The sequence below is a fragment of the Uranotaenia lowii genome, chromosome 3, assembly GCF_029784155.1.
Source record: "Uranotaenia lowii strain MFRU-FL chromosome 3, ASM2978415v1, whole genome shotgun sequence".
Classification (NCBI taxonomy): Eukaryota; Metazoa; Arthropoda; class Insecta; order Diptera; family Culicidae; genus Uranotaenia; species Uranotaenia lowii.
Window position 1 is genome coordinate 140954297 of NC_073693.1, and position 25225 is coordinate 140979521.

General features: G+C 39.1%; 1 protein-coding gene across 5 annotated transcripts in view; it reads right to left on the reverse strand.

Moving 5' to 3' along the window:
- LOC129756121 (rho-related BTB domain-containing protein 1) overlaps positions 1 to 25225 on the reverse strand; it is a 180524-nt gene that overhangs the window by 47709 nt on the left and 107590 nt on the right. For all 5 annotated transcript variants that reach the window (XM_055752892.1, XM_055752895.1, XM_055752894.1 and 2 more), the window contains one exon: positions 7380 to 7708. In XM_055752892.1, coding sequence (XP_055608867.1) covers positions 7380 to 7559 — 180 coding nt within the window. In that variant the 5' untranslated portion in view covers positions 7560 to 7708. The remainder of the gene's footprint in view (positions 1 to 7379; positions 7709 to 25225) is intronic.

Consider the following 25225-nt stretch of genomic DNA (forward strand, 5'->3'; position numbering starts at 1 on the left):
GTCCTCTGTTGCTCTCAATATTTTTGCTGCTCCAACAAGAATGCAGAATGTCTTACGCAGATGATCTTACAATTTACGCAAAAATCAGATCTGATCAGGCGCGGTCCTATGGGGGGGGTGATCGGGGTGATCACCCCCCCCCCCAAGCGGCAAAAAATCGTTATAAACAACCCAAAAAGACTCGAATTTCTATTAAAAGTTGGAACTTTTCTTAGTAGATGTGCTTTTAAATTTTCAAAATTTTCCACTCCGTGGGGGTGATTATTCTACAAAAAAGTTAATTTATCACAAAAGGCTCAATATTGAAAAAAGTCGGTCCACCAAACTCAAACAGCTGTAACTTGCGATTCCCTGGACTGAATTATACCAAATAACTTTAGTTGATAAGTAACTCAACAAAGGTGTGGTTTTTAGTGTTGATTTCTATTAATGAAATGTAAGGACAATTTTTTTAAAACTGTCACTAATTTCCCTGATACATATGCCTAAATTAATACGAGAAAATCGTAATAAATTTTATATTTGCTTGAAGCAAATTCAGAGCTTCTAAATTTTAGATTTTGTTTTGAATTTTAATGAAATGACAAAATGAAAAAAGTCACATAGGATGGTGAATATGGTTATAACACTGAAATACTTGAAATATTTGTTCTGCTGTCGTCATACATTTATTGCCTTCAATATGCAGTTTCTTTATTATTTGCTCAAATTTAGAAGGAAGCAGTAGAAAAAAATCATTAAACTATAAACGTACGGAATCGTGTTATTTTCAATTTTCTTTATTTTTAGAAATTTCTACCATGTTTGATGGATTAACAGATCTTGGTCGTTCTAAGAAGAAAAAAAACCTTTGGCCTTCAAGTGTTAAATTGCCTTTATTGTAAGAAATTTAAATTTTAGGCAAATTATCCATCGGAGTGATCAGTTTTTTAGGCGTTTAAAAAACGTATGACTTCAATAGTCTAATTAATCTTTCTTTTTGTCTTTTAGTCACCAATACTTCACTAAACAAATTCAATCGTTAGAAAAAACAAGTGTGGATGCCGCATTAAATTCATTTTTGATAAAGTTTTGAGCAGCGAAAAGCTTCCCATAAGATTTTTTTTGTATTTCAAAATATTTTTTAAATCGATTGAAAATTATCAATTTAGCATCAGGAAAAATGATTCTAATGAAAATTTATTTAAGAATAAAAAGCTTATACATATCTGAAATTTAAATATAAATTTGAATTTAAAATTCTGTTTTTTTTCTTTTGTTTACAGCTGGTTCATTGAAAACTTTATAAAGTCATTTCAGATGTCTAATGCTAACCTCATTTTAAGTTCTAAAGTAGTGCTATTTTCACTTGCGTTTACAAGAAATTCATGACTTATTGCAAAATAAGAATTCGGGTTAAGTTTCTCTTTTGCGATTTTTTTTTTCATTTTTTATTTTCCACCGTTCAAATATGAATTAAAGATTTAAAATAATAACCTATATTATGAAATTAAAAAAAAAATCAAATTTCTGATCTCATTTTATTTAATTCTGTATGAAATGCATCACATCAAACATTCATATTATGGATAACCATGAAAAAATACAAGTACAGCCAAACAGAAATCGGATATGAAATATTCATAGTAAGAGTTTAAATTTTAAAAAATCTTCTCAAGGGATTTCAGCAACAATAAATCGAAAATAGAGATTATTTGTTATGAGTTTGGCGTTTCCTATGAGTTTTTAGAGCCAAAAAGGAACAAAAAGTATTTATAAAAGCTGTTTTAATATGAAGGAAATGGTGTTGGCGATAGAGATTCAAATTTGACTTTTTTAATAGCACTAAATGCAAATTTGTATTTTTTTATCAGTTCTTGTTTCTGGTAAACATTTTGAAAATACATGGTTTATTGAAAATATTTGTGCACTTTTTAGCAAAAGTGTATAATATCAAAAAGATTTAAAAAAAAGTTTTTGGCTTAATGATCAATTTTCATGAAGACTGTGAGTAATTTACCATTAGAAAAAATTATAGAAGTAAGTATGTTTCCCCATTTTGTAAAAAACGAAGATAATCTAGACGAAACTTGTATTGTTTTTATTTTTTTTTGCGGGAATTTGTAACTTTTTAGCATTGTTCCTTCTAATCTGTATCGTTGAATGAATAAAGGATAATGAAACGATTTTACATTTTTTTTGTTAGGTTAGTTACTTCATCAATTCATTGATCGATTTCACTCTAAACTGCTTAATTTTAAAATTACTAAATGCCAGAAAATAAGAAAGAAAGAAAAAATCTGACAAAAAATCGAGTTTGAGACGCAAAAATCTTCCAAAATCAGTTTACATCGGTTTTAATTTTCCCTTATGAATTAAAATTATCCCCTTATCATTTCACTATTTTATCGGCAACAAGGCCATCTATCATACTAATTAGCCAGAAGATCTTTTAGTGATTTTAAACCAACACTCCTGGATTTTAAGATCTACAGCAATTATGTGACCGATACTGCTTTCAGCTCATCTACACAATAAAATTGAAGTTTTAAGTTAAAATTTAGCTTAAGGTTTGATATTCTGAATCTGAAAGCTTGGCTATTTCAATTGTAAAGAAAAGTATTAACTTTCAGAATAACCCCTTTCATCTCATTTTTTTAAATTATAATTTAAAAATATTTAAAAAAAAATAAGAATTATGTGTAGGTACCTATGTACATGAACAATAAAAAAAACTAATTACTTTTTTTATAATTTATTTGTTGTAGTACGATTAAAATTGAAAATTTTGAATGATAAATTTAAATTCAAGAGCAAATGAGATTGAATTAGGTTCCGGAAGCTTTATATTCAGAAACTGATTTCGATAATCGGATATTCTACATAATTTATATTTAAAGTGTTGATTTTATATTATGTGTTTCCAAATTTGAAAATAATAATACTGAATTTCCAAATCACTATTCAGTAAAATACCTCAATGAAGAATTAAATGCTCGTTAGTTATGTTTGTTTATTAGTTTATCGGCTTATCGGTGAAAAGTAAAATGCTTCCGAAAAATTTATAAATATCAGAGCGCAAATATTTAGAAGCTCAGGAAAAAATTAAGATAGCTTGAAATTTCATCTCTCAGCAACGTGCGTTTTTTAAGAAAAAATCAATATTTTTTCGCAGAGGATATTATAGATTCGCCTGTTGTTTTATAAAAGTTGTGTAAGTTGTGTAGAAGGATATGGAAATGAGTATAAAGAGAAACTTTGATAAAGTTTTCACTATTCATCTCTTGTTTCATCCTTTTTTAAATACATGTTGTTCAGTGAAACTCATGGGGGAAGAAGGAGCAGTGTGCAGCTTATATTGTAGACTCATTTTAAACTGACCATTCCCCCCCCCCCCCCTCCCTCACAACCCCTCCCCCTTATTTCGATCACTCAAATGATCGTTTTTTCACCAGATATTAACGTTCCTTTATATTGACTGATTTTTGAAAATTGGAAAATCACCCCCCCCCCCAAGAGCCAACTCTAGGACCGCCCCTGGATCTGATGCTGACTGTTTCACCTTACAAACTTGCATCGAAAAATTCATCAAATGGTGTGAAACATACTCTCTCTGCGTTAGTGTCAACAAATGCGCTATTATATCGTTCAACCGAAAAGTCGATCCGATACAGTTTCCTTATCATATTTCTAATACGCAAATCGAAAGGTTGGTTGCTTTTAAGGACCTCGGGGTGCTTCTAGACCTGAAATTGACCTTTCGCGATCACTATTCTCATATAGGGCCATATTAAATAAGACGAATCGAACAACTCGACTCGACTCCAGTCACTGTCGAGTCGAGTGAAATATATAATTAGGGTAGTCGAGTGAAACAGCTGAGTCACTAACTTTCAAGCAGTCGACTCAGTCGAGCTACTCGACTGAAGTTCGGCTCGACTCGACTACTGTAAATAATATCAAATGGCTCACTCGAGTAAAATGACTCGTGACTCGTCTTATGCAATAGGGCCCATAATCTCCAGAGCAAATCGCAACCTCGGATTCCTCAAAACAGTATCGAAAGAGTTCCGAGACCCTTACTGCCTTCGATCATTATACTGTTCCCTAGCGCGATCATTACTAGAGTATGCCTCGGAAGTTTGGTCTCCTTATACGATAGTTTAGTCCAAAAGACTTGAAGCTGCTCTATCAAGGTTTGTGAAACACGCACTCACATTCCTGCCGTGTTACCACCCCCAGGAGCTCAATAATTAGAGCGAACGTTGCAGACTGCCTGGCCTAGACACTCTTTTGGAGAGAAGAGTCACAGCACGAGCTTTACTTGTAAACAAGATCTTCACAGGCACTATCGACTGCCCGGAATGACAAGATTCCAACGAGTCAATTTCCCCACAAAAAGCAAAATAAACGATTTTAAATTTGAGTAAAACGAAAACAAAATTCCTCGACCGAGATTTGAACTCCAGTCTTCCAAGTTAGCTGTCCGATATCTTACCATCATGTCAACTTCTCAGTTCATTTCATTCACGCTATAGCACTATATGAGAGATGTTGTTTTCATGAACTGGTCAAAGGAAGAAAGGGAGAGAACGGTAAATCAATTCACTCAAATCGTAAATGTCGAATTAGCATATTCTCAACTTTTTGGAGACATATTTACAAATTGACTAAACTGCTATCCGATTCAACTTTTTTCGGGCAAAGCATGTCGTAAATGAACGTTAGAAAATCACTCAATATCAACATGTTTACGATGGTTATTGAAAATGTCTTTATATTCGATTTGTATTATCATTTCTATTACGATTTCATGTTAGCTGTGGAACCAATAAGAAGCATGAGTCGGATCTTCAGCGGTTTTTTTAGATTTACGAATTTGACATTACAACTAACTGTTTTAGATCTAGTTTAAGAAATTCACCACAACTTAGAAATCTGATTGTCTCGATAGAAAATTTTACATTTCAGTGAAATACATTTGTAATGTTCCCGTTAAACTTAGAATTAATCTTTCATGTAGACTATTCAGTCAGATGAAATGTAATAATAAACGTAAATGAAAGCCAATGGAAGCATAATTCTATACACACATACCTACAAAATGAGGGGTGTTCAGGTTTTATATATGAATGATTGGAAAAAAAGCTGACCACTTTTTGATCCGAACACTCTTTATTGTCTAAAGAAGGTTTTGTTTCTTTTAAATGGTTTATAAAGGGTGATACGGTCAAAATTTGGTCAATATCAACTTGACGTATTGTTTTCAATTTGGTACTTAAAAAAACCAGAACACCCCTCATTTTGAAGGTGTGTGTATGTGTGTAGAATGTTGCTCCTATTTTGATTTTGGAATTCACTCTTCAGTTGTCGAAATGCCATCCAAGAAAGAAGAGCAGCGTATCAAAATTTTGCTCGCGCATCGCGAAAATCCGAGCTACTTGCACGCAAAGCTGGCAAGATCGCTAAAAGTTGCCGAATCAACCGTTACAAATGTAACTTAGGTGTTTGGGGAACGTTTGTCAACAGCCAGGAAGTCTGGATCGGGGGAAATCGAAAACCGGAAGTCGCTGAGACGACAAAGAGAGTTGCCGGTAGTTTCAAGAGAAACTCTTACCTCTCTCTTCGAGATGCCGCAAACAAGCTGGGTGTATCGTCTACAACCGTGCATCGACCCAAAAAACGAGCCGGACTATCGACATACAAGATCGACTCCAAATCGCGATGATAAACAAAATATGACGGCCAAAGCGCGATTCCGGAGGCTGTACACGACGATGGTGACGAAGTTTGACTGCGTGGTAATGGACGACGAAACCTACGTCAAAGCCGACTACAAGCAGCTTCCGGGACAGGAGTTTTATACGGCAAAAGGAAGGGGAAAGGTAGCAGATATTTTCAAGCACATAAAACTGTCAAAGTTCGCGAAGAAATTTCTGGTTTGGCAAGCCATCTGTACCTGTGGCTTGAAAAGCAGCATTTTCATAGCTTCCGGGACTGTCAACCAAGAAATTTACGTGAAAGAGTGATTGAATAAACGTCTGCTGCCTTTCCTGAAGAAACACGGTTGTTCCGGACTGTTTTTGCCGGATTTGCCATCTTGCCATTACGGTAAAAAGGCCATGGAGTGGTACGCCGCCAACAACGTGCAGGTGGTTTCCAAGGACAAGAACCCTCCCAACACGCCAGAGCTCCGCCCAATTAAGAAATACTGGGCTATTGTCAAGCGGAACCTAAAGAAAACCAAAAACACTGCTAAGGACGAGCAGCAGTTCAAGGCAAACTGGCTTTCTGCGGCGAAGAAGGTGGACTAGGTGGCTGTGCAAAATCTGATGGCAGGGGTTAAGCGTAAGGCCCGGGAATGCGGATTTGGAAAAGCGGAAGCCTAACTGAATATTTTTCCTGAATTTTATCCTAATAAAACTTGAAAAAGAAATTAAATTTGATTTTTTAAATAAACGATTTCACCGATTAACACGCGTTTTCCCTTGACCAATTTTAATTTTAAATTTCCACAGTTCATGCAACCATTTTTAAATTTCCACAGTTCATGCAACCATTTTTAACTTTCCACATGCAGTTGAAGGTTAAAGAAATTTGGAACAAGTTATTGATTGTTGTCTGGAATCACGGATAAGAGGTTAATGTTTATCCCATAGTAAAGCTTCGGCGATTATGGAGCTACGTTTCCAATTGCTCTTTTTAAATATTCGACTGTCTCTCAATTTAATTACTTTAAAAATAGATAGTTTACCAGAATCGGGACGACTATCTTGATAACAGGATTATATTATGTCAAGGTAGAAAATAAACCGGCTAAGGTTGTCCAACGCAACAATGAATGCATGAATGAAAGACTCGAATGAACGAAAAGCGGACGGGGAAAAGTTCTTCCTAGCACATTCTTTTGAAAATAAGCTCATTTCCACCGTCGTGTTGTAAAGACGGCAATAAACATCATAAATCCTATTTGAAAAAAAAAAACTTGTTCCTACCTACTATTTTTAAAGGTAAACAATTTTGAAGAGCAAAAAAAGAATAAATTTTTAGAGATGTTTGCCACATTATCCACTAAACTTGGACAAGAATAAAAAGTCTGTGATTTATTGAGCAGCTACTACTGTAAACACTTCTCTGTTTGATCCAGGCAATAAACGAAACTCAAAATGTGCTTCCGTTCAAAAAAAAGATGGTAACTAGCGTACAAATTGCTGCTAAATTTCACCACATTGTCCTGAGACGATACACTAATTGCTTTGTAATTGCCCTCGGGGTCGGATTATCGCATCCGGTGTCCGCGTTAACTGCAGTAGCACCGGAACAATGCACTTATAACAGTTTGAGAGAACATATCCACAGGTATAGGTTTGCATATTTAGATACTTGGAATGGCTACTTACATCCTTGTATATCCGATATTGGTCAATGGCCCATACGGTTGGCACATGCGTGTTAAGTAACTGCGAAAGTGAAACATGTTTGTTGCAGGCCCGTGCACAAATCAGGCGCGTTTTGCCAACGGCAGTATCGCCGACGAGGACACATTTTACCAACTCCTGATGGGGCTGCTCGTTGTCCATGCTTCCATTTGGGCCTGGTCTTCCCCCTGCCGTTCGCCGTTTCTCGGTTTGACACTCAGCTGTTGCTATTTGCTACTGTTGTTGCTTTTGATGCTGTGGCAGCTGTATCCGAACACGGTTTAACCAGATCAGTCTGCGAAATTTGTGTTCTAGAAATAGAGATAAAAGAGACAATGTTTACTTATTGGTCGTTACTCTTAGGTCTTATGGTAGCAAGAAAATTTGACCCAGTGAACACTTTACTATTTCAATGGTTAAAAATGAATTTTTGACAAGTTTTGAATTTAACTCTTGACTTTTGATTCTTGACTCTTGACTCTTGACTCTTGACTCTTGACTCTTGACTCTTGACTCTTGACTCTTGACTCTTGACTCTTGACTCTTGACTCTTGACTCTTGACTCTTGACTCTTGACTCTTGACTCTTGACTCTTGACTCTTGACTCTTGACTCTTGACTCTTGACTCTTGACTCTTGACTCTTGACTCTTGACTCATGAGTCTTGACACTTGACTCTTGACTCTTGATTCTTGACACTTGACTCTTGATTATTGATTCTTAACTCTTGACTCTTTACTTTTGACTCTTGAATTTTGACTTGACTCTTGACTCTATCCTTTTGACTCTTGACTCTTTTGACTCTTGACTCTTGACTTTTGGCTCTTTACTTTTGACTCTTGACTCTTGTCTCTTGACTTTTGACTCTTGACTCTTGACTTTTGACTCTTGACTCTTGACTCTTGACTCTTGACTCTTGACTCTTGACTCTTGACTCTTGACTCTTGACTCTTGACTCTTGACTCTTGACTCTTGACTCTTGACTCTTGACTCTTGACTCTTGACTCTTGACACTTGACTCTTGACTCTTGACTCTTGACTCTTGACTCATGAGTCTTGACACTTGACTCTTGTCTCTTGACTCTTGACTCTTGACTCTTGACTCTTGACTCTTGACTCTTGACTCTTGACTCTTGACTCTTGACTCTTGACTCTTGACTCTTGACTCTTGACTCTTGACTCTTGACACTTGACTCTTGACTCTTGACTCTTGACTCTTGACTCATGAGTCTTGACACTTGACTCTTGACTCTTGATTCTCGACACTTGACTCTTGATTATTGATTCTTAACTCTTGACTCTTTACTTTTGACTCTTGAATTTTGACTTGACTCTTGACTCTATCCTTTTGACTCTTGACTCTTTTCACTCTTGACTCTTGACTTTTGGCTCTTTACTTTTGACTCTTGACTCTTGTCTCTTGACTTTTGACTCTTGACTCTTGACTCTTGACTCTTGACTCTTGACTCTTGACTCTTGACTCTTGATTCTTGACTCTTGACTCTTGACTCTTGACTCTTGACTTTTGACACTTGACTCTTGACACTTGATTCTTGACACTTGACCCTTGACTCTTGGCTCTTGACTCTTGAGTCTTGACTCTTGAGTCTTTACTTTATACTCTTGACTCGAATCAAAATTTTAAATATTCAATCATGACTCTTGACTCTTGATTCTTGACTCCTGACTCTAGACTCTTGACTCTTGACTCTTGATTCTTGACTCTTGACCCTTGGCTCTTGGTACTTGACTCTTGACTCTTGACTCTTGACTCTTGACCCTTGACTCTTGATTCTTGACTCTTGACTCTTGACTCTGGACTCTTGACTCTTGACTCTTGACTCTTGACTCTTGACACTTGACTCTTGATTATTGATTCTTGACTCTTGACTCTTTACTTTTGACTCTTGAATTTTGACTTGACTCTTGACTCTTTGCTTTTGACTCTTGACTCTTTTGACTTTTGACTCTTGACTCTTGACTTTTGACTCTTGACTCTTGACTCTTGACTCTTGACACTTGACTCTTGACTCTTGACTCTTGACACTTGACTCTTGATTATTGATTCTTGACTCTTGACTCTTTACTTTTGACTCTTGAATTTTGACTTGACTCTTGACTCTTGACTCTTGACACTTGACTCTTGATTCTTGACTCTTGACCCTTGGCTCTTGGTACTTGACTCTTGACTCTTGACTCTTGACTCTTGACCCTTGACTCTTGATTCTTGACTCTTGACTCTTGACTCTTGACTCTTGACTCTTGACTCTTGCTTGACTCTTGACTCTTGACTCTTGAATCTTGACTCTTGACTCTTGATTATTGATTCTTGACTCTTGACTCTTGATTATTGATTCTTGACTCTTGACTCTTTACTTTTGACTCTTGACTCTTGACTTGACTCTTGACTCTTTCCTTTTGACTCTTGACTCTTTTGACTCTTGACTTTTGACGTTTGGCTCTTTACTTTTGACTCTTGACTCTTAACTCTTGACTTTCGACTCTTGACTCTTGACTCTTGATTCTTGACTCTTGACTCTTGACTCTTTACTTTTGACTCTCAAATCTGGTTTCTTGATCGTTAACTCGTGACTGTTAACTCTTGAATCAAAATCTAAAATATTAAATCTTGACACTTGACACTTGAATCTTGAATCTGGAATCTTAAATCTAGAATCTTAAATCTAGAATCTTAAATCAAAATCTTGAGTTTTATATTTCAGTCAATCTTGAGTTTGAATGTTTTTATCAAGTTTTTTTATCGAAATCTTAAATCCTAATCAACCAATCTTACAATGTTTCGCATGCTCCTGTCCCTAATGTTAATTAATAAGTTTCCGATTGAATAAACAACCGGACGATTAACGTCGCGGGAAAAAAGGGCTACAAAATTTATCAGCCAAACTATGCTGCCAATCTTCGCCGAAAACCATAAAAGCATAGAACTAGTGCACTGTCAGGGCAAACAAAAAAAAGGAAATCCCCAAACTTTTCGGCATGCAAACAGCGCTAAATTTAGACAAAGCTCACAATTTACGCCCAAACAAATAAACACGATGATGGGGAAGAAAATGGAGCAGGATGTAGGGTGGACCGCTTCTCGTGCTCCGGGAAAAAACTAAACTGCTGGAAATGCCAAAGTTGTCGAAAAGCTTTTCCTTTTTCGCTGATCAGCGAAATTTTCCCAGGTAAACACATAGACAGACGTCATTGAACAGCGATGCCCTTTTCCAAGGAAGTTGAAGGGTGAGAAATAACATTCTTATCCAAATGTTTGAGGTACTAAACTAAAAAATGAATTTTAGAACTTACAAATACAAGAACAGAAGATGAAAAATTAAGAGTTCCTGGGGTTACACAAAAAGATTAGAAAAAAATACAAACAGCTAAAAGTGAAAAAAAGCTTCAATAGAAATGTCTTGTTTGAAGAGTTATTCTAAGAATTGAAGCTACCATTTTCTTTAGAAAACAATTCGGGACGTAAAGTTGATAAGTAGGAGGTAAATAAGTGTGTGAAAAATAGCAAAATTTAATCTTCACCCCGACCTGCCCTCTGCCAACCCAAACACAATTTCTCAAGCCCAATCAATTTTGAAACACTTAATCTTTATGATGTAATAAGGTATCATCATCAGCAGCAGCATCATGCCGAGACATCACTCGCTCGGGGTGATAGCGATAGCGCTGATTCATGATAACGACTTTGTTATTGTTGACGAATTAAATTACCACCCGAATGGCGCTGGTCTGGTGCACAGACCACAGACGACGAAGGCAAAACGACACGGGAGGTTGTTGAGGTTTTATTTTTACCAATGTTGTCGGTTTGTTTATTGCTGCTTCGGAAATGAATTAGACTTGGGATTCTGTCTGTCGAGATGTGAAAGCCTAGCAAATTCTAAACTACTTAGGGCTCAGAAAATTGATTAAAATCAGGGTTTGATCATTAAAATTAGGTGACCGTCCAAAACCATAACGAAACTTCCCTTTAAGTGGACAGTCAGCAAGTGCGTTCAACAACAATTTGAACCTCTCCTTTCAAAGAAACAACAACAAAGAACAAAAAAAAATGTACCATCCATGGAGACGTGTTACAAACGAAAGACGTAAAGTCTGTTTCGCATAGAATCTGGTCGCATCATTTCATTTACTGCAGCGCCCCTAGTTGTCATATCGCGAATCTATTGACAGTGTTTTGATCCGGATGGTTTGTTTACTAAGTGGTGAAAATTTCATCAAGATTGAAGCAGTCAGTCAAAAGATATCGTCGATGGAACGCGAAAGGCGAAAGAAAATTCTGCACACTCACCTAGAGATACCGACGTGGTCAGGGGTAAAGATCGCGAAATTCCTGAAATATCCAAAATCGACTGTAAGTTCGGTGCTGCAACATTACCGGGAGACCCTTACGGGGGATCGAGCAAAACAAACCAGGCGTAAAAGTGGAACATATGACCGGAAGCTGCGAGCAAAGGTAATTCGATCAGTTCACAATAATCCTTGAATCTCCTTGCGTGATTTGGCGAAAAAGTTCAAGACGAAGCTCAGTACAGCTCGACGAATTTGTTTACGAGAAGGCTTGCGGTCGTATCATGCAAGCAAACATCCCAACAGGACGCTGAAACAAAACCTGGTTGCCAAAACCAGGGCAAGGAAGTTGTACGAGAAAGTGTTGGCCAAGTACAACGGATGCATTTTGATGGACGACGAAACTTACGTCAAAATGGATTTGGACAAATACCCGGTAACAAAATTTACCTTGCGAAGCGTAAAGGGAATGTTGCGGGTAGATTCAAGTTTGTTTTCGCAGATAAATTTGCTCGTAAGTTGATGATTTGGCAAGGGATCTGTAGTTGTGGGAAGAAGACTAAGATTTGCATCACTGGGGACACAATGAATGGAATTGTTTACAAAGAAGAATGTCTCCAGAAGAGGGTTTTGCCATTCATTCGGTCCAACAAAGTTCCGGTGAAGTTCTGGCCGGACCTGGCAAGCTCCACTACAGCCGGGATGTCGTTAAGTGGTATAAGGAGAACAAGATCGATTTTGTTGAAAAAAGTATCAATCCACCAAATTGTCCGGATTTTCGTCCCATCGAGAAATATTGGGCAATAGTTAAGAGCAAACTGAAGAAATGTGGCAGAACCATGCAAAAATCCGATCAAATGGAAAAATGGTGGAACAAGATGGCGAATGAGGTCACCAGCAGTACTGTGCAGAAAATGATGGGTGGTATCACAAAAAAGTTCGAAAATTCATCCGAAAAGATAACGAATGATTTTTATGTATTTTTTCCTTAAAGTGCAATAAAAACCCTACAAAATGACATTTTACTTTTGTTGTACGTTTTTTTAGAGGAGAAATGTTCTATTTTATCCGACCAAATTCTATGTGAAACAGACTTTATATCTTGGACTCACAACACGTCTCAACGCTTTGCAATGGAATAATCCTACCAAAAAAGTCCTCCAGGTTTTCACAGAAATGACAAACATCCACACTGCTAACCACTGGCCTTTTAGTGTAAATTTCCCTTACAAAGGCAGCATCTCCAAGCAAGTTCCACGATTGTACCAAATGCTTTAGCAGTAAGTAAGTAGAATGTATTTCTGTTAGCCGTATTTAGTTGCCGTATCCGTTTGAAGATAGCTGGAGTTCATTTCCCCGAAAACGATTACCGTAAACGAAAAACTCACCCAAAATCATCAATCCAAAAATCTTTTCCCCAGAGAAATTTTTTTAGAAAAGAGAAAAGTGTGTGCAGAAGTTTTGTAACTACACATTCCGTACAGTTTAGAGATATGTAAATGGAAAACGAAAAAAATATCGGGTTGTGGCCCTCTAGCTACTTTTTGACAACTGCCACGCTGAAGATCATCGAAGAGCGCCTAGAGGGAAATCCTCGACGTAGTGGCATTGAATATGCGAACTATTTCAACATTGAAGTCTTCGTCAAATTCCGAAAGATTAACTTTTGACCAAAACTTACAAGACCTAAAAACCTACAGTATGACCCATTAAAATGCGAAAATTTTTGGGTTGTTTTTGACGATTTTTGATGATTTTATTTAAAGATGTATAGCTCTAACCTTCATCTGTCAATTGACGTGAACAATGAGATTTCTGTCTAGATTCAAGAAAAAGCAGCTGATCGGCTAAGGAATGTGAAATTCAAATTTACTACCAAGCATCCCGTCAAAGTCATGGTATTTGGAGCGGTTGCTTCGAATGAGTTGAAGATGCTTCACTTTTTCATAAAAGCTGGAGTAAAAGTTAATTCTAAAAAAGATTTTTGCCAACAAGATGTAGCCCATGCCATAAGTCGAAGCATACCCAAACCTGGGAGGAAGAAAATATGAAGTTTTCACCGAAATATCTTCGGTGTCCAAGCAGTCCGGGTTGGAACTCCTTCGACTCTTTGATATGGCCGTATGATCAACCAAAGGCCTGTGAATTCAAGTGTCGATTCTCTGAATGCTTCCATCTCTGAGTCGTGGGCCTCAATGTCAGAGACTTATATTGTGGAGGTATGCTCCCGATTCAGATCTCACCTGGAGTGAGTAGTTGAGAACGAAAGTGAACACATCGAGTTATTGTGTCTTAATATGTTTATCTACAGCCTGAATGAATAAAAAGTGTTGTGGCCATGAAAAGCCATTGGACTGTACTCAGGAGGGCACTTGGCAAAACTACCACTGCTTGCCCATTCCCCCTCAGGGAGTAGGCTTTGACAACCCCTGGTGGTTGCCAAACAGTGGAATCAGGTCCGCAGACTGTCTGCCTGGAGGCCAAGGCCGGGTCGATGTGAGCGCTTGGGAAGCTCCCCTCGTGGGATTGGACCTCAAGAGACAACCACGCATGGTTGTCCCATCAGTGCAGTGGAGGCAGATCCTTTTGACGCTGCCTGGCAGCCAAAGCTCGGGGGGATCTCGATCGCCTGGTTGACCGAGATCCAAACTCTTTCGGATGGGGGGCTCTGAAAAGAGCCGATTGTGGCAGCTGGACTCGGGAGCAAGGCGCCTGAGCGAGCACTGAAGAATAACATGACACTCTTTCTTTTAAATTGCTATTTATTCTCTCTATGTGCACTTATTTCTACTATTTATTTACACTTTATTTACACTTCCGCCCCATCTTGACGGCTTGGTGGTTGATTTACCACTCACTCCAGGCGCATGAAGGATGCTCCGTTAAATAGGCTGACGAGCAAGCACACAAGCACGTGCTTGCACCAGATGAAACCGCCTAGAACCTTCTAGGCGCTTCCAGCGAAAGCAGCCGTCTTGCTCTCTCAGTGCGGTACTCTCGCGTATTTTCTTCGTCGCTCTCTTCATCTTCAGTCGACTGGTCGGACTGAACAAAAAGGTTTTTAAATAATGTTAATATCAAGAAAGGTGTTTTTGAGCCTTAATGACAGATTTTCGCACAAGGCTTTGGAGGGAAGATAGAGGAATATCGTCTTCAATATGTGATGTGAGCGTACTTGAATGAATAATTCTTATGAATCAAAGCAATCGAAAGATTCTTTTTAACCCTAGTGAGCTCTTGGGAGTTAATACAGGCAGCGAAAAGATTTTTAATTTCAAAAGAAAGTGCCGCAAAAAAGGAGAATTTTCTTTGATTTTGGGGTAAATAAAAATTTTTTTGTTTCAAATGCATTTTCGTTTGTTTCAAAGAATTTTTCTTTTGAAAATCTTTGATTCAAAATATTAATGCTTTGATACAAAAAACAGTTTCTTTTGATTCAAAGTTACTTTTTTTGCCACAATGTAATTTAATTTAGATTTAAAAGCATTTATTGATTGAACCATTTTCCATTTATTCCAATTGGAAGATATTTTTTTCTGTTGTTTTGAAATTCCTCCAAGTTTTCTCTGCGTGTATGACAATATTGAAGGTTTGGCGGCTTATAACTCTATTCGGGATGCATCGACATGAAAAAAAAATCATCTTTGGGGACTCTCAATCAAGTCTTAAAATCGTTTATTTCGCCTCATCACTTTTTTTATGAACGCACCAAGAAAAACGCCAAAGAAAAAACTCCCTAATCAGACCTTGAGTGTCAATCTGACACTCCTAGCTTAAAACCGCTATATCTCTCTTGTTTCTCAAAAATCCGAAGAATCATACCTCGGAAAAAAGACTGTAGATCAGCTATAAAATATCAAAAATAAATCAGGTAGTGTCAAAAAAGCTGAAGTTATAATCTATATATTGCATATGCCAATATATTTTTTGGATTTTTTTAAGATCATGACCACAAAAATAGAAAAAAAATTTATGTAAAAACTGTACTTCTCATTCAATGAACCATGGTCGGTTAGCACTTCTCAAATCCGACAGCGCGCTGTGTGAATCGCACTGTTATCTGCTACGGTTTGGAGAGCACCACACTTTCTTCCGAAATTCTCTAAACTCGTTTCCGAGTACAGCCGAAGCCAAGTGCCGAGCGAAACCGGTGCCCCAATAGCAGCACTACTTTGAGAGAAGGAGAAATCCCAAAACACACAACTACACACTCATTTGGCGCAACCCCTTATAGTGTAGTTTTGACCCGATATCGGATAAGACTGGGATAACTCCTTTTTGGTGTACAGGCCTTGTACCCTTTATAGGGTACATAGGCTGTACGTCATATCGTCGGGTCAAATTTACACATTATTTCGAACGCTTGCCCCCTCGGTGGAGATGTGAGCAGTTACTTGTGGTAAGGAATATTGCATGCAAGTGGAAAAAAAATCGATGAAAGACAAATTTTCACTAATTTTTCAAACGCAATTTACTTCCTTTATTTTCGATTCATAATTATTCTTAGCTTTTACTTTGAATTAACATTATTATGTCACTAATTATCTTTTCCTTTCTCCCGGGCGTCCGTTTCAACACCGGCAATAGGATAAAGAAACCTGGAAAGAGTTCAAACTTTTGATTTTCTGATAATATTTTAATCATTTTAGATAAACTTACCGCCAAAGCCTTCGCTGTACATTCTCAAACCTCTTCGCCTCGCTTTTGCGGATCACCATCCTCAAATTACGATGAATGCGAATTCGACTTTCCATATAATTATGCCGATTCCAAGTTCCACAAAACTGTTGAAATTTTGATAAGCTCGAAAACTACCCGCTTTGGAGAGTACCGGGGCTGTTCAAAATAATGTGTAATGTTGACCCGACAAAATGACCCATGTTTTGACAGATCCTGGAGGTTCGCAATAACGGGTCATTTTTACAACTTTTAGGGGTTCCGCCAAATGAGTGTGTAAAGTGCAATTTTTTCCTTCTCTTCCTATCGTAGTAGGCTAACAAACAGCAGGAAACGATATTGCTTCTTCTTTTTCTTGTTGGAAAAGAACCAAACCAATTGAAATCGAATTTTAGTCTTTCAATAAACCTTCCATGATTATTTTTATGAAACTTGCCCAATCTTATAAACCCTAACGTGCAAGTATCGGTACGGCTTTTTGATTCGTAGATTCTCTTCAAAATAAAAAGTGTATTTTTTTACTTACGCCGGTATAATTCGTGCTGATCTCCAGAATAGCCTTGATATTATCCCGGACAACTGCAGGCTATCTGGTGGAAGCCGTCAATAGTGAATTTTGAAACCTTTTTCTGCCGATTTATTCATCGAAGAGTTGAATTTTGTTTTTTATTGACGAGGCTATTGTTGCTGTGTGACAGAATGACGCGACGCAACAAAAACCGTTCTACTGATGAAACAGTGTCACCTGACAAGCTTGATGATACTAATCTAAAAAAACAAAAGATTGTGGCAGCAGCTATCGAGATCAACAATGTCGATGATCGTGAGTCAACATCCGATCAGGGTGGTCCAGAAATCACTCTTTTAGAATTGCACCAAATGATCAAAAACGACATTTTAAATGCTTGCAGCTCAACAAATATAAGAATAGATAACATTGCGGAAAATATAAATAAATCAATTGAAAAGCTACAACATGAGGTTGAGGAGGTGAAAGTTTCTCAACAATTTATTTCGAACGAATTCGAACAAATGAAAGTTTCACTAGATGATCATAAATCTATTGTTTCATCTATGAAAAATGAGATAGCTGAACTTAAGAATGATCAAACAGAAAATCGACAGTACATTGAAGAATTGAACTTTAATATGATCAAACAATCTTCAATGGAGGGTCACCTGCTCATTTCAAATGTGGTGCAGCTTATAAACGAGGATCTTGTTCATCTATTAAACAACATATTAAGTAGCCTGGGAATATCCTGCAATTCTTATGACATTATTGGTATCACGCGACTGTCTTCATCGAATGGCAGAGGACTATCTCCGATCCTGGTCCGCTTCATGAACATAGCACTTAAGGATAAAATAATGAGAATGGCGCGGGAAAAACCACTGAGCTGCATTGACATTGGACTAAACATCGATCAACGGATTTACTTCAACCACCGACTGACGCACTTAAATCAACGTCTCCTAGGAATAGCGAGAAAATTTAAAACAGATCACCATTACAAATTTGTGTGGTTCTCAAACGGATTTGTGTTTCTTAAAAAAGATGAAAAATCTAAAGCTTTAAAAATAACTGACATTCAAGATTTGCCAAATCATAATTGGATAGAGGAAACATTCTCTGATTGCAACTAACATATTTTTTGAATTTTGTTTTGATGCACAGTTTGTTAAAATGAAAATTGAATTTCGCTAGTTATTTAAATTGTATAGAAATAATGTATAAGATACTTGCACTTGTAATAATGCACTAGTGTGGTGGCTGCAACAGTTTTTTAAGCTTCTTTGCCACTAAACAAACGAAATAAAGAAAAAAAAAATTGAGTTGCTTTAGCGCTGCTCCCCTACACTTAATGTGCTGAATTTTTTTCTCTTGCTCTCACCCTGGCGAAGCCTTCTCTGCTCTTTATTGGGTGTTCGGCCGGCGTCTCATCAAACTGGGCAAGTGATTCAGAACGAAAAGTCCACTGAGTTGCATTTTTCAAGCCGCTCGGGGAGAAATGGACAACCATGCAATGAACTATCAAAATTGTTAAAGTCACACCAGATAAATTTTGAAAAGAGGATTGGAAAATTGACGTAGTTTGGCAAAATACAACAACTTTCCAATCCTCTTTTTCAAATTTATCTAGTGTGACAATCATGTCAAAATACGAATTACAGAATTTTTGCGAATTTTCATTTTCATTTTCGATAGAAAATCTATGGGTCGACCTACGGAGCTCGACATGTACGCATACTGGAGCCTATTCCGTCACGTTCACCGTGGTGTAATTGGCTAACGTACCGTTGCACCCAAGCGGAAATTGTGGGCTCAAGTCCCTGTCGGTGAGCCGTTGTATCTTTTTCGAGAAATGCATGATACTTACGGCTTATGTTTTTTCTTTCTTCTCATGTTTCTCTAATACTTCCCATCTCCTTTGAAAATTAACGACGACCACGAAGACGAACCACGATGTACCACGACGAATTTAAAACATTAGATTTGAGCTTATTTCTATTACGCAGGGTTCTTTCTGGAGCATAAATATTAAACCGAGAAAGTAGCCAGGAGCAGTCAATTTCATTCCGAAGAATCTTTGCCACGAACAACGATTGACCGATGGAACGAAGATCCGGCAGCGTATGAAGTCCAAGCAGGGCACAATGATGAGCGTATGGCAGTAAATTTAAAGGATTCTCCCAAGGAAGCTCACGAAGAGCGTAACGCACGAATCGACGTTTAATTGCTTCAAAACGCACTGTCCATGAAGCTTCAAAAGGCCACCATTCTAGGTTCGCAGATTTCAATATCGATCACACCAGACATCAATACAGAGCTCGCAAGCAAACTGGATCAATGAAGTTTTTGCTCAAAGGTACAATAAATCCCAGCATTCGGTTTGCCTTTTGAACAGAGTACTACAAAGTCATATGACTGTCTAACAAAAAACCAAGATTCATTAACTCCTCAACACGATGCAACTACTCAGGATATCCTTATTTTGCATTAATGAATTTTTCCTACGCCCAAACGCGATCATACAGCACTTCGCAACGCTTAAAACAAGTAGGTAAATTATATGCGCATCGGTTTACAACAGTGTCTATGAAGCGTTGTAATTGATAACAATGAGCTTTACTCTTTAAGACAAAACATATTTTTAAGTCGTCCGCATACAGGAGAACTCCACAACAAATGAGCATAAAATTGATGCCGTTACATAATAGCGTAAATAACAACGGGTCCAAATTGCTGCCATGGGGTACCCCATACTTTGGGATAAGGTCAGAAGATTCAGCACAACCAACCAACAGCCAAACGATGATCTGTTAGGTGGCGTCTGATCCACGTACACAATCGTTCGAAAAACGCCAATCCCCAATTGATGTAATTTCGTTCAGAAGAATACCTTGATTTACAGAACCAAATGGCGCGGAAAAGTCTTGTTGATACTTACAGTTTCGGCAGAGGAAATCTGCCGCTCCGTCGGCGAAACCAAAACAGTTTGTTTTGGTTCCGCATGCTTTGAGTCAATTCGCAATTGAAACAATAGCGGTGATGATTGATGATGACAGCTGATGATGGTAAACACGGTACAAATGTTTACATCATCACACTGTGAAGCCAAACAACTCAAATTGGGTTCGTGGTAACACAACAGTGTTGCCAGATATTCTGGGTAAGAATATCAAAGTACTCATTAAGAAATGAGTACTTTCCCGGTTAGGGAATATTAAAAGTGGAAAGTGACAATTAGCTATCGCTAATTGATATAGTTGTATTCTACTGACCTCACAGACGAATAATGAATAAAGATAACTCTATTCCACCACTGAAACCTGCGTTGAATTATTCATTTTAACAGGTTATGGGCCCAGATACATCTGGATACGGAAATTACGAGTTAGTTCGAGAGGGGTACTCTCAAATATTAAACTTGCGGTTAGCAAGTGGAGCAGTCAGCAGCCAGAGGACCACCAAGAAGAGGGCCACCAGCCAGAAGGACCAGCCTGCGCCGAGACGACCCAGCCCAGAGGGATTAGCCGGAGAACTACCAGGCAGCGAGATGTCCCAGGCCAGCCAGGAGGTGCCGCCAACGGTCGAGCCCGGGATGGTTCGCGGATCGAGAGGGTTACTCTCGATGCCGTCACGAGCCACGCTGCGGTTAGCATGCGTGAGCTCACGTCCGACGGCCGGGAGGAGTCTCTGGATCCGCAACCGGGCAGCGCGAAGGTTCGAAGGTCAATCTGGAGGAACACCCTGGAGGAGTTGGTTGGAGCTGCTAGCCGAGAGGGTTACTCTCGTGCTCTGGCTGTGCGCTGCTGTTAGCATGCTCGAGCACAGCTGGAAGCAATTTCTGGACTCCTGGAGGAGGTGGTTTGGGCTATGGTTAGTTGCCAGCGACTTTAACCACCCCATGCTGCTGAATCTTAAGGTTTCTCGAAATCATCGGGAAATGGCGTTGATGGCCAAGAGAGGTTGTTCTTCTGGGGTTACCAGAAAACAGCCTGCTAGAAGGTCCCACCGCTCGCAAGCTGAGGTTATCAGCCACCAGAATCGACGTAAAGTTCGATTTGTCATCGATTCTGGTGCCACTCAACACATGGTGCGAGATCAGAGCCTGTTGGTTGATGTCAAGACTCTGGAAGAGCCATATGTCATCAACACAGCTAAGACTGGCGAGTGTTTGAAAGCCAAGCGAACTGGAACAATGCATCTGAGCAGTGTAATTGGAAAGTCCATTGTTCCAATTATACTGTACAATGTACTTGTGATTCCAGAACTCGACGAAAACCTACTTTCGGTCAGAAAGTGCACCGAGAACGGGAAAAGGGTTACTTTTCTCGGAAAGCAAGTCCAGTTTGAGTATTCAGGGGAGGTTTTCGCCCAAGGAAAACTCCTGAATGACTTATACTGCTTGGATTTGTTTTGGAGCCCTAAAACCAAGCGGAAAGCCTTGCTTGGAAGTCAGCCAGCAGTCAAACAATGGCATATGCGTCTCGGACATCTTGGTGTTGGAGCGTTGCAGCGAATGGTCCGTGACAATATGGTAGAGGGTATCTGCCATATTCCAGCCAAGGTGGAGAAACAAGCTGTCTGCGAAAGCTGTATGGCAGGTAGACAAGCAGCCAACAGTTTCCACAACGTCGAGTTGCCTAGGTCGGGTAGACCATTAGAGCTTGTGCACTCGGACGTGTGTGGGTATATGGAGGTGCCGACGTTTGACGGATTCCGTTACTTCGTCACGTTCATTGACGACTTCGCCCACTTCATGACTGTCTATCTGCTCAAACACAAGAGCGAGGTGTTCGAGCGTTTCAAGCAGTACGAGGCTATGGCAACTGCACACTTCGGTCAGAAGTTGTGCAAGCTGCGATGCGACAACGGGCGTGAATACGTTAGTAACGAGTTTCAAAGACATTGTTCTGAGAAAGGAGTTCAGATGATATTCACGGTCCCGTATACTCCGCAGCAGAACGGCGTCAGCGAGCGAGCGAATCGTACACTGATGGAGAAGGCCAGAGCGATGATCCATGGTAGCGGATTGTCGAAGACGATGTGGGGCGAAGCTGTTTTGTGCGCTGCGTACCTCACAAACAGATCACCAACAAGAGGTTTTGTGGTCAACAAGACTCCTTTCGAGATGTGGTACGGTCGGAAGCCAAAGCTGAGAAACCTGCGCATTTTCGGTTGTCCAGCGTACGCACAGATTCCCAAAGAAAAGCGGCAGAAGCTTGATCCGAAATCCAAACGTCTGGTATTCGTGGGTTACGCGAATAATGGATATCGGCTTTGGAATGGTTCGAGCCGATCCATCGAGATTCACCGCAACGTGGTTTTTGATGAAACCAGTGTTCTGGAGCCAGTGCGTGACGGTGCTGCGCCAGAGAAGAGCATTGAGAAGCCTATCGAAGACCCACCAGAGGCCATCACATTTGAGCGGTTAGCCGATGTGTATGAGCCAGAACAACAGCACACATCCGAGCAGCCCATCGAAGTGCGTGCACCTGAAAACACATTCGAGCGGTCAGCCGATGTGCCAACAACAGAAAACACATCTGAGCGGTTAGCCGATGTGCCTGCTGATCCCGATCACACTGTGGTTAACAGTGTGGTTGTTGACGATCACGGCGAGAGCGACTACGAGAGCAGCGCGGAATTCCCAGACGATGACGATGATGACCAAGATTCCGTCACCCGTGAACCGGCCCTGAGACGAAGTCAGCGAACAAGAGGGACTACACAGCGTTACGTGGCTAACGTAGCTGCTGTTGTTGATAAGGAGCTACCTCAGAACATCACGGAGCTGAAGCGCCGGGAGGACTGGGATTCCTGGAAGGTCGCCATCGACGAGGAGATGACAGCCCTGAAGGAGAACAAGACTTGGGAAGCGGTTAGCTTGCCCCCGGGCCACAGGAAACCCATCCTGTCCAAGTGGGTGTTCACCGTGAAGGACGATGGTCGCTACAAGGCTCGATTGGTCGCGAAAGGGTGTTCCCAAAGACCAGGATTGGACTACTGGGAAACATACGCTCCGGTCGCCAAGATGGAGAGCGTTCGGACCGTCTTGGCGTTGGCGAACGAATACGACATGGTCGTTCATCAAATGGACGTCAAAACTGCATTCCTGAATGGAAATTTAGAAGAGGTTATCTACATGCAGTTGCCAAACGATGACGTGGGAAAATCGAAGGTCGTTCGATTGCAGAAAAGCCTGTACGGCTTGAAGCAAGCGGGTCGTGCTTGGAACCAGCGATTCGACGACGAGATAAGAAAGCTTGGTTTCTATCCGTTGAAGAGTGACTGCTGCGTTTACCGATCCTGCAAGCGAGGACTCACCCTCATCCTGTACGTGGATGACATCCTGATTGCCGGAAAAGACGTTTCAGAGGTTAATAGATAGCAACCAGACTCCAACCTTTGCTGATCTTTTAAAAGGTAAAAATCGATTTTCCGAAAAAACGCCCCTGAAAAAAAGAGAGCCAATGGTTATAGTTAAGCCTAAAGAGGGAGAACAAACATCTAGAGAAACTAAGGAAGCTTTACGTGCCAAAGTAGATAGATCTGCTGCTAAAATACAAACCGTTAGAGAAGGATATAATGGTAGGGTGATTCTCGGTGTTAATAGTTCCGACAACTTAGAATCAGTAGTCTCAAACGTACAAGATTTATTAGGAGAAAACTATGATGTATCCATGTCTAAGCCGATCAAACCACGACTCAAAATAACAGGATTATCGGAAAAATTATCGGCCGAAATCCTTCAACAATGCCTTACAGACCAAAACGAATATTTGAAAATCAAAAATTTAAAGCTTGTTACTAGTTTTGCAAGTAAGTATATGAATTACACACAATATACAGCAATCATTGAAGTCGATTTGGCCTCACAAGAAACTATGCTTGAAATGGGCCGTGTAAACATAGGATGGGATAGCTGCAGAGTAGTCGAATCGTTTAGCATAATGCGTTGCTTCAAATGTTGTGCATATGGTCATAAGAGTGCAGACTGTAAAAACATTGAAATCTGTTCACGTTGCGCTTTAAATCACAGAACTTCCGATTGTAAATCAGACTTTAGGATCTGCATAAATTGCAAAAACATCAACAAAGAGCGGAAAATGAACCTGGATATAAATCATTTTGCTTACAGTGAGGAATGTCCCGTTTATAAAAAAATGGTTGCGAATAAGCGTCGTTTCATAGATTATGCTCAATAGCAATCCCACAAACTAAGCAAAAATCATCCAGCTGTTATTTATTTAAACTGTGGAGGTATGACTACAAATTTTGAAGAAATTCGTTTAATGATGCACACGATCAAACCGAAATTATTATTGCTATCTGAGACACATGTAACACAAGCACTGGGAGAAAATCTTTTTCAAATAGCAAACTTCCGTTCCATAAGTTGTTATTCTGACTCGAGACACACAGGAGGCGTGATGATGTATATACACACAAGTATGAAATACAAGGTCTTACTAAATGAACAGAAAGATAAAAATTGGTTCCTTGGAATAGAAATTTACAATGGACTAACTGCCGGACGATACGGTATTCTGTACCATTCGCCAAACGAAAGCGATGCAAATTTTCTGAAGGTTTTAGAAGAAAACTGGCTTGATGATTTCGTAGATTTGTCTAAGTTCAACTTAATTGTTGGAGACTTCAATATCAATTGGTCTAATTCGGTTAATTCTGCAAACTTAAAGAATGTGATGTCCTCGTACAACTTAAATCAACATGTCAAAGACTACACTCGCATAACACGTACTAGCCAAACAATAATTGACTTGGTATTTTCGAACTGTGATATCAGTGTTTGTGCCGTCAATGATTTTAAAATATCTGACCATGAAACTCTATGTATACATGTTGCTAGCAATGTTAATAATGTTGAAGATACTTTTGTCCGGGTAAAGTGTTGGAAAAACTATTCTCGAGAAAATCTACTCACTTTATTGAGAAAACACAAGCAAGAAACAAATTTAGATCAGCTATCCAATGATCTACATGACAAAGCAAATAATCTTATACAAATTGTCAAAAGATGTGTTAATAACCTAGTGGTTTATAAATTAATAAAAGCCAAACAATCAAATAAGTGGTATGATTTCAGACTTGTTGAAATGAAAAGAAAAAGAGATAAAGCATATACAAAATTTCTACAATGTAACTCTGATTTTACATGGTTGGTATATAAAACGTACAGAAATGAATACTCCTGTTGCTTACGGAGAAAAAAACAAGAGTGGATTCAGCGTACAATTGAAGAAAACAGAGATGATAGTAAAGAGTTGTGGAAAACTCTCAGAAGGCTTTTAAGTCCAAATGCACCTAATCCA